General features: G+C 40.1%; 1 protein-coding gene across 1 annotated transcript; it reads left to right on the forward strand.

The window, feature by feature from the left end:
* Positions 1-533: 533 nt before the first annotated feature.
* On the forward strand, positions 534-10,205 carry LOC121860070 (cryptochrome DASH-like). Its single transcript, XM_042357082.1, has 13 exons — positions 534-727; positions 990-1,091; positions 1,621-1,793; positions 2,720-2,816; positions 3,462-3,589; positions 3,710-3,858; positions 4,138-4,300; positions 4,572-4,697; positions 4,937-5,040; positions 7,393-7,550; positions 8,452-8,571; positions 8,683-8,856; positions 9,184-10,205. Exons 1-13 carry the CDS (start codon positions 671-673, stop codon positions 9,283-9,285), a joined length of 1,653 nt encoding a protein of 550 aa, XP_042213016.1. The 5' UTR covers positions 534-670; the 3' UTR covers positions 9,286-10,205.
* The last annotated feature ends 490 nt before the right edge of the window (positions 10,206-10,695 follow it).

Consider the following 10,695-nt stretch of genomic DNA (forward strand, 5'->3'; position numbering starts at 1 on the left):
AAGTGTAACCAAGCTGTTGAGGGGGGGACTTAAGAGGCCTGATGAGGGAGGGAAGGTCGAGTGAGCTGTAGTAAACCTTGTGTATAGTGTATGAAGCAGTGTATAGATGCGTAGTATAGTGGAGCATTACTGTATTGTTTGTGAGAAGTAATTTGAGTAAACTAATGTGGAAGAAATGATTTATATAAACAGTTGGGGACAGTTTAAGTGCGTGTGGTCTAGTGTTAGTTAGTTAGTTAGTTAGTTAGTTAGTTAGTTAGTTAGTTAGTTAGTTAGTTAGTTAGTTAGTTAGTTAGTTAGTTAGTTAGTTAGTTAGTTAGTTAGTTAGTTAGTTAGTTAGTTAGTTAGTTAGTTAGTTAGTTAGTTAGTTAGATTAAATAATTTTATACATATATATTTACACATAAATATATTTTATATATTAAGATATTTATTTAAGCTATAATTGATTTTTAAGTGAATTATAAAGCGGAAATACTTATAATAGTCGAATGTTTCCTTACACAACACCAGGAAGTAAACAAACCGACATAGAGACGGTGGTGACTCTACAGGGCAGCCGATAACCCAACTTAACCTCCATTATTGATCTATGGAGACGATTTATGGCCGATTGATGACTTAAAATAGTATTAACTGGAAGATAAGATAAGAGAGGTGGATAGTATTGATGTTAACAGCTATTGGTGGTCGAGCAATAAGAAGAGTTGTAACGGGGACTTGGCAGGTGAGGTGGTATGGTTTGCCCGTATAGACCCCAGAGCTTATAGACCCTTGTCCTAATGGGCCCCAGTTGGTGGTTAATTTGTTCTCCCTGTTCTAATAGGCCCCAGATGCTTGTTAATTTGTTCTCCCTGTTCTAATAGGCCCCAGATTCTTGTTAATTTGTTCTCCCTGTTCTAATAGGCCCCAGATTCTTGTTAATTTTCTCCCCCAGTTCTAATAGGCCCCCAAACCTAACCTAACCAAACTACGTGTCCTTATTGCAGAAACACAGAACCCACGTCTCTTCAAAGGCCAAGATGAACGTAAAGAATAAATCCGTCGCTCTCTGTTGGCTGCGGAACGATTTGCGATACCACGATAATGAGGTAGTTATGTGTTGTTAGTCCTGAATAAGTTATTTTCTATTTGTTGATTATTTCTATCCATCTATCCGCCTGTTTATCTATCTATCTATCTATTTAATTAATATTTATTCACGTCTTGTTGGTTGCGAAATTATTTGGAATGTCAGGGAAAAGATTATCTCCCCCAAGTGCTCACCTGAAGATTAGTTCCCCCAAGTGCTCACCTGTAGATTAACCCCCAAGTGCTCACCTGAAGATTAGTTCCCCCAAGTGCTCACCTGAAGATTAGCTCCCCCAAGTGCTCACCTGAAGATTAGCTCCCCAAGTGCTCACCTGAAGATTAACCCCCAAGTGCTCACCTGAAGATTAACCCCCAAGTGCTCGCCAGAAGTCACCCCCAGCTTAACCACCCTGAAACTATCTTCGGGGGAGGAGGAGGGCTAATGTTCAGGTGATCCATTGAGGCTAAAAATCACCAAATGGCCTCGTTCATGATCTAGTCTTAATAGCTCGTTGAATATTGTAACGATCGATGTTGTTATCGTCACAGGTGTTGATGAAAGCAAATACCAACGTCGACGAGGTCGTTCCCGTGTATTGCTTCGACCCGAGACACTTCCAAGAGACTTATCACTTCTGTTTCTCCAAGACCGGAAACCATCGTGCCAAGTTCCTCCTTCAGAGTGTCCAGGATCTGAGAAACACTTTACGTTCGAGAGGGAGGTGAGTGTTAGTGCGTTAACCTAACCTAACCAGTCCTAATGCCAACCTAATCTAACCAAACCTAACGTAACATAATGCGAACATAACCAGTCCTAATGCCAACCTAATCTAACCAAACCTAACGTAACATAATGCGAACATAACCAGTCCTAATGCCAACCTAATCTAACCAAATCTAATGTAACAGAATGCTAATGTGACCTAACTTAACATAATGCAAACCTAACCTGTTCTAATGCAAACCTAACCTAACCAAACCTAACGTAACATAATGCTAATGTGACCTAACTTAACCTAATGCTAACCTAACCTAATGCTAACCTAACCTAACCAAACCTAACGTAACATAATGCTAATGTGACCTAACTTAACCTAATGCTAACCTAACCTGTTCTAATGCAAACCTAATCTAACCAAACCTAACGTAACATAATGCTAATGTGACCTAACTTAACATAATGCAAACCTAACCTGTTCTAATGCAAACCTAATCTAACCAAACCTAACATAACATAATGCTAATGTGACCTAACTTAACATAATGCAAACCTAACCTGTTCTAATGCAAACCTAACCGAACCAAACCTAACGTAACATAATGCTAATGTGACCTAACTTAACCTAATGCTAACCTAACCTGTTCTAATGCAAACCTAACCGAACCAAACCTAACGTAACATAATGCTAATGTGACCTAACTTAACCTAATGCAAACCTAACCTGTTCTAATGCAAACCTAACCTGTTCTAATGCAAACCTAACCGAACCAAACCTAACGTAACATAATGCTAATGTGACCTAACTTAACCTAATGCTAACCAAACCTAACCAAACCTAATCTAACCTGACGTTTAGATTTATCATCGTGGAAAATATCGACGTTTATATAATTATCGTCGATGATTTATTCTGCCATTTATTTTCAGCGACTTGTTGGTGAGGTTTGGGGAGCCAGAGGTAATTATTCCGTCGATTTTAAAGACCATCGCAGCAGCCTCCTACTTTGTTGTTTATCAGGAAGAGGTAAAGTTTAGTACGTGTGACTTTCATTGTTCACTTACAATTATAAGTAATATGTGTATGATGAATTATTATAAGTACTGTATCTAGGTTAAGTATTTTCCACTTTTTTACTTACAGTTATAAAGTAAAACCTCATATAATGGACTATCATCTCTATATAGTTCATTAAATGGAGGTTTCACATCTAACGGACCCTCGATATAATGGACTATCATCTCTATATAGTTCATTAAATGGAGGTTTCACATCTAACTGACCCTCGATATAATGGACTATCATCTCTATATAGTTCATTAAATGGAGGTTTCACATCTAACGGACCCTCGATATAATGGACTTTCATCTCTATATAGTTCATTAAATGGAGGTTTCACATCTAACGGACCCTCGATATAATGGACTATCATCTCTATATAGTTCATTAAATGGAGGTTTCACATCTAACGGACCCTCGATATAATGGACTATCATCTCTATATAGTTCATTAAATGGGGGTTTCACATCTAACGAACCCTCGATATAATGGACTCTCATCTCTATATAGCCCGTTAAATAAATACATTCACCGTACTAGTCCTAAATTATCATACGCTTTTTCTGAACCCTAGACTCCAATATTTACGTTAACCTCGTGCTCTACCCAGGTAACGAGAGAGGAGAAGGATGTCGAACGAGCTCTGCGAGAACGCTGTAAGGCGGCTGGGGCTCAAATTCATTCTTTCTGGGGTTCGACGCTCTACCACAAGAATGACTTACCGTTTGCCGTCAATAAGTGAGTCTGTGTTTATTAATAGGTACCAGATAGAGCGAGAGAGAGAGAGAGAGAGAGAGAGATTGATACATATTAATTTGGTCGTAATAATCCTGATGCTCACCAACCTACTCCTTACAGCATCCCGGACACTTTCACGGGATTTAGAAAAGCCGTCGAAGCGCAGAGTCGAGTCCTAGGCCCCATAGTAATGCCGGAGAAATTAAAGCCACTTCCCTCGGGCATTGACCTCGGAGATTTACCCACACTAGAGCGACTCGGTGTTAAAGGTAAACAATGGGTGTTGTTTGTTTGTTTTTTAATTTGTTTTTTAAGCTGGGGTGTTTTATAGGGGTGATTTTCACGTTCATTTTAATACAACCGTCAATAGACTGAAAGATAAACTCAGCTTGATCTGTTTATTTAAGCTGGGATGTTTTATAGGGGGGGGATAGGATTTTGATGTTAATTTTCACACGTACGTTAATGAACTGAGAGGTAAACATCACACGATTAATTTATTTGATTGATTTATTTTATGGGAAGCCGTGATGTGTGGTTATTCACAGATGCCCCAACGGACAGACGAACAGCTTTTCCGTTTTCTGGCGGGGAAACGTCCGGTCTGGAACGGGTGAAACGGTACTTCTGGGACTCTAACAACGTTGCCAAGTACAAGGAGACGAGGAACGGACTATTGGGGGAGGAGTACTCGACGAAGTTGAGTCCGTGGTAGGAATTTCTCTCTCGTCAATGAATGCCTTTAATAAAAATGCCTCTTTGTTATGTATGTTAAGAAAATGCCTCCCAGTGCCTCATGCCTTTAATAAAATGCCTCCTAATGCCATACACCCCTAAGAAAATGCCTCTGCCTTCCTCATGCCCTTAAAGAAAATGCCTCTGACTTCCTCATGTCCTTAATAAAATGCCTCTGCCTTCCTCATGCCCTTAAGAAAATGCCTCAACGTCACATGCCAATAAATTATTCCTCTTAATGCCTCAGGTTAGCCCACGGTTGCCTCTCACCTCGCTATATCTTCGCTGAAATCAAGAAATACGAAAGCGCTCGAATCGCCAATCAGAGTACGTACTGGGTGGTGTTTGAGATGATCTGGCGAGACTATTTTAAGTGAGTATTTGGGCTATTTTTAAGTATTTGGGGGCTATTTTTAAGTGTTTTTTTTTTGGCTATTTTAAGTGAGTATTTGGGCTATTTTAAGTAATTTTGTTGGCTATTTTCAGTATTTTTGGCTATTTTAAGTAAGTTTCTGGCTATTTTAAAGTATCTTTACTATTTTAAATGAGTGATGATGTTGATAATGATAAGACAAAAATAATAATGACGATAATTTATTTGACGTATTTCAGATTTGTTTGTGTGAAGTACGGCGACCGCGTGTTCTATCCTTCCGGCATTATGGGCAAAAAGAGACAATGGAAGAATGATCCGCAGGTTTTTCAGACGTGGAAAGGTGTGTATGTGTTAATTGTTACCTGGGGGCCACCTGAAGATTAGACACCCTGGGTTAGTTAGGGTTAGATTAGGGTAGCTAGGTAGGGTTAGGTATGTAGGTAGGGTAGGTTAGGGTAGTGTTAAGTTAGGTTAGGGTATGGTGTAATGATTAGCATCCTCACCTCACAACCATGTGGTCCAAGGTCTGATCCCCGGCCAGGGTGAAACTATGGGCAAGTTTCTTTACGCCATTTGCCTCGGTCTACCCAGCAGTAATTGGGGACTTGGATGTTAGTAGATTTGTGGATGGTGTTCTGGGGTAATGGTTAGCCAGTGCAGTTGGTGAGTTGTCCGGTCTTCTCGGACTATTCCTTGACACTGGATCATGCAGCTCTGTAACTCAGGGTGTGGTTGTTGTGTTGGCGACAGCTTCTACACCTTAAACACTGGGTCATGCAGCTCATTAACCTAGGGCATGGTTGTTGTGTTGGCGACAGCTTCTACACCTTAAACACTGGGTCATGCAGCTCATTAACCTAGGGCATGGTTGTTGTGTTGGCGACAGCTTCTACACCTTAAACACTGGGTCATGCAGCTCATTAACCTAGGGCATGGTTGTTGTGATGGCGACAGCTTCTACACCTTAAACACTGGGTCATGCAGCTCATTAACCTAGGGCATTGTTGTTGTGTTGGCGACAGCTTCTACACCTTAAACAAATTCATGTCTAGGGGGGCCTTTGGGCAGACCATCCCCGTTACATAAGAACATAAGAATGGAGGAAACTGCAGCAGGCCTATTGGCCCATACTGGGCAGTCCCGTTTACACCCAACCCCTATTGCTCATATAAGCATCCAACCTATGTTTGAAGCTATTCAGCGTATTCGAGTTAATGATGATATTTGGTAACTTGTTCCATTCATCCACTACTCTGTTTCCAAACCAGTGTTTACCTATTTCACGCCCTAAATCTAAAATTTGTCTGAATTAAAACCATTATTCTGAGTTAAAACACGGTTGGATAGTTTGAGTACCTTTGTAATGTCCCCTTTGTTTAGCCCTGCCTTCCACTTATACACCTCTATCAGGTCGCCCCTCGCTCTACGTCTCTCGAGGGAGTGTAAATTAAGATGCTTTAGCCTGTCTCTATACTCAAGGTTCCTAATGCCTGGGATTAGTCTTGTCATTCTCCTCTGAATTCTTTCCAAGGATTCTATATCCATTCTGTAATACGGCGACCAGAACTGAACTGCGTAGTCCAGGTGTGGTCTCACAAGAGCAAGATACAGTTTTAGGATGACCTCGCTAGTCTTGTAACTAACACTCCTTTGTATGAACCCAAGTACTTTATTAGCCTTGTTACGAGCAAAGACACATTGTTTACTTGGTTTAAGGTTCCTACTTATCATTACTCCTAAATCTCTCTCGCAGTCGGATTTCTCTATGGCATCGTTGTTCATCTGGTATCTGGTTTCCCTGTTTACATCTCCTATACTGAGTACTTTACATTTGTCAACGTTGAATTTCATCTGCCATTTTTCAGACCATTCGAAAAATTTGTTTAGATCTTCCTGTAGTTTTGCCGAGTCCTCATCAGATTTAATAACACGTCCTATTTTAGTGTCATCAGCAAATTTACTTATGTTGCTGTCTATGCCGATATCTATGTCGTTTATGTATATAATAAATAATAATGGTCCAAGTACTGAGCCTTGGGGAACTCCACTTGTGACGTTGCTCCAATGGGACTTAGTGCCATTAATGCTCACTCCCTGTTTCCTGTCCTGTAACCATGCCCTAATCCATTTAAGGATGTCACCTTTGATGCCATGAGCTTCTACCTTTCTAATTAGTCTTTCGTGGGGGACTCTGTTGAAGGCTTTGCTAAAGTCGAGATATACCACATCATAATTGTGCCCCTCGTCCACCGATTCGAAAACTGATGAAAAGAATGTTAATAGATTAGTTAGGCAAGAACATCCGCTTGTGAAGCCATGCTGGGAATCATTGATCAATCGGTGCTTCTCCAGGTGATTTCGAATAGAGTTTGAGATGATTGCTTCCAGTAATTTGCCAACAATTGATGTTAGACTGATTGGGCGGTAGTTAGAGGATAGTGATCTATCCCCCTTCTTGAAAATCGGTATTACACGAGGGGCAACCATTATTATTATTATGGTAGTGCTGTGTTAGGTTAGGGTGGTACAGTATTAGACAGGGTAAACTTGTATGATAATTTAACTATTATTATTATTTTTAAATTGGCAGTTGAACCTTCATTGTCTATACATGCTAAATCAATTATAAGTTTGAATGATGATTAAATTATTATTATTATTAGCATTGTTACATATTACTATTTATTCACAGATGGTCAAACAGGAGTGCCGTTCGTAGATGCCAACATGCGGGAGTTAAAAGAGACGGGCTGGATGAGTAATCGCGGCCGTCAGAACGTAGCCTCATTTCTCATTAAGGACCTGGGTTTGGACTGGAGACTTGGTGCTGAATGGTTCGAGTCGCAGTTGGTGAGATGAGGCCTGAGGGTTGTGTTTGGGGTAGTTAAGATCATGAACGAGGCCATTTGGTGGTTTTAACCTATGGAACACCTGAACATTGCCCCCCCCACCCCCCCCCCTTAGCTACCAGCCCCAGATAGTTTGAGGGGGTGAAGTTCAGGCTGGTTTGGGTTAATCATCAGGTGAGCACTTGGGGGTTAATCTTCAGGTGAGCACTTGGGGGTTAATTTTCAGGTGAGCATTTGGGGGTTAATCTTCAGGTGAGCACTTGGGGGTTAATCTTCGGTGAGCTTATCTTCAGGTGAGCACTTGGGGTTAATCTACAGGTGACACTTGGGGTTAATCTACAGTGAGCAGGGGTTAATCTTCAGGTGAGCAGGAGTTAATCTTGAGGTGAAACACTTGGGGGTTAATCATCAGGTGAGCACTTGGGGGTTAATCTTCAGGTGAGCACTTGGGGGTTAATTTTCAGGTGAGCACTTGGGGGTTAATCTTCAGGTGAGCACTTGGGGGTTAATCTTCAGGTGAGCACTTGGGGGTTAATCTTCAGGTGAGCACTTGGGGGTTAATCTTGAGGTGAGCACTTGGGGGTTAATCATCAGGCATTTCATAGGGTTAAAATAATAAGTAATCCGATACTTTCCATAAATTTAACTACATCATCGTCTCTTTCAATAAGATATCACATAGGGCCACATTCATAGTTAATATCCACTCTCTATATCCCAATAAACCTACACAGTACTTATTATAAACTTACACACAGTCACTATAGCATTAAGGCATATATTAATGCCTTTTTTACCTTATATCACAGCATATAGGCATCTTTATATTAACTAATCCATGCCGTATAGATGCATTCATAAAGCAATGCCTCTCTCTCTCTCTCTCTCTCTCTCTCTCTCAGTTAGACCACGATGTATGCAGTAACTACGGCAACTGGAACTACTCGGCAGGTATCGGTAACGACCCTCGAGAAAACAGGAAATTCAATATGGTGAAACAAGGACTGGACTATGACCCGAAGGTAAGCCGGTCGTTAGGTTAGGTTTGATCGTTTATATACGTCGGATAAATTAAACTGAGGGACGATTATCACCTCGTTAAACCCGTCACTCCGCGCATTTCCATCTCCTAGGGTGAGTTCATCCGCACGTGGGTCCCGGAACTCGCCGAGATCAGAGGTGCCATGGTTCACACGCCTTGGAAGATGTCTCTGCACGACCTAGGCAAAGCAGGAGTGTCCCTCGGAGAATATTACCCCAATCCTGTCGTTGTGGCCCCAGAGTGGAGTCGTCAGGATCACAGGGTGGTGAGTTCTGCATGACGGTTTATGGCTGTTGTTGGTGATGTAGCCGAGAGGTGTATTAGGGTAGAGATTCTGTCATAATTTTAGCCTTTATGAAGCACCTGGAGATTAGTTACCCTCAAGTGCTCACCTGAAGATTAGTTACCCTCAAGTGCTCACCTGAAGATTAGCTCCCTAAGTAAGCTTAAGTTAGGTCAGATTAGGTTGTATTGTGATAAGTTTGGTTAGATTGTGTTAGGTCTGGTTAAGTTAGGTTAAGTTAAGGTCTTTTTGAAGCTTAATATACTACACAGCACTGAATACCTGTACTAAAACCACTTCCTGTTTCAGACGTCGAGGACCACTAAACACAAGAACGCGTGGACCAATCAGGGAAGAGAACCCAAGCAACGAGGAATGGATTTTTATTTCAAGTCAAACAATAAATCTTAAATCCAGCTTAGAAAATCAACAAATTTATTAAAGTATTATTTGGGTGCAAGAATTTATTGATCTGTGGTTAAGTTAGGTTTGGATGGGTTAAGTCAGGTCAATCGGACATATGGATAGGCGTCTGTGTATCCAGCAGTAATTGGGGACCTGGATGTTAATAGATTTGTGGATGGTGTTCTTGGGTAATGGTTAGCCAGTACAGTTGGTGAGTTGTCCGGTCTTCAAGGACTATTCCTTGACACCAGGTCATGCAACTTGTTAACTCAGGGTTTAATATATTGTTCAGTTAGCATCTTGTACCTTAGTTAGGTAACTCTTCTTGGTTATATATAAATTCATCCTTGGGCAGTCATTTTCTTATAGTAGCCAATGCTGAAATGTCAAACTCTGGGTTAAAATTTGTTTTTTGATCATGTCAAGCAGAAGACTTGTTGAAATTAACATACAATATTTAGATATTTACTCTTCTTATATACAACTTTTCCTAATAGTACTGGCATGTGTTTATCTAGCAATGGTATTTAAAGAATGATTGCTACAAGAATGGCATTAATTTTGTGGACTTGAATATAGAGTTTTATGTTAATACAGGCCGTCCCTAATTTACAACAGAGATAAGTTCCTCGACCCATAGTTTAGGTTAGGTTAAAGCCCATACAAAACAACAATAATATCCCATATATCAAAAATAATGTAAATAAAGTGATGTTAAACATTATATAATGATGAAAATAATGAAAAAAATGGGATTTTAATTAAAATTTTTTGCAGTGAATGTATTGAGATCCCGTTCATAAGTGCGGGTGATGGTAAGTCTGACGGTCGTAACTCGGGGACTGCCTGTATACACTTTATGTTTGGCCATGATGTGCCACAAACATTAATATCTTACAGAATGAGATATAAGTATTTAAACTATTGCTGAATATTTTATTACAACCCCAATATTGTAGAACATGTGTACAGTAATGGCTGGTCTTCAGATACTGTATGTGGATGTCTTAAATTAATATTGCTGTAATTGCCCTAAAATTCATTATGAGTAAAGAATCATTAAAATAATAGGTTTTTGTATTTATGGAATTTAATGAGCAGAAGATTCCATGGCTGGTTTATATTTTGAGTTGAGAGCCAAATGTTAGATTGTTCTGGACGACGCCCGGGGAGGAGCCAAGGTAATATTTATGATAATTTACTGTTTTATGACCGTAATTATTGCTGGAAATGAGTCTAGATAGAATATTATTAAATAACATGTTGAAGGTGACTGCCAATAACTCATAGAGATGAGTATTTTATATAAATTTGGGTCACTAGTTTATTACATTGTGTATACAGTAAACTGGAGTCAGTATTTATTGTCCAGATCACTTTCCTGGTGACTGTTTTAGTGTTTGTTTGACCAAGATT

This window comes from Homarus americanus, unplaced genomic scaffold, assembly GCF_018991925.1.
Source record: "Homarus americanus isolate GMGI-L3 unplaced genomic scaffold, GMGI_Hamer_2.0 scaffold56809, whole genome shotgun sequence".
Lineage (NCBI taxonomy): Eukaryota > Metazoa > Arthropoda > Malacostraca > Decapoda > Nephropidae > Homarus > Homarus americanus.

Coding starts and splice junctions, on each gene's coding strand:
- LOC121860070 (XM_042357082.1), top strand. CDS start 671: ATGTTAACAGCTATTGGTGGTCGAGCAATAAGAAGAGTTGTAACGGGG. Junction 728..989: donor TTGTAACGGGGACTTGGCAG/GTGAGGTGGTAT, acceptor TCCTTATTGCAG/AAACACAGAACCCACGTCTC. Junction 5,041..7,392: donor GGTTTTTCAGACGTGGAAAG/GTGTGTATGTGT, acceptor ATTTATTCACAG/ATGGTCAAACAGGAGTGCCG.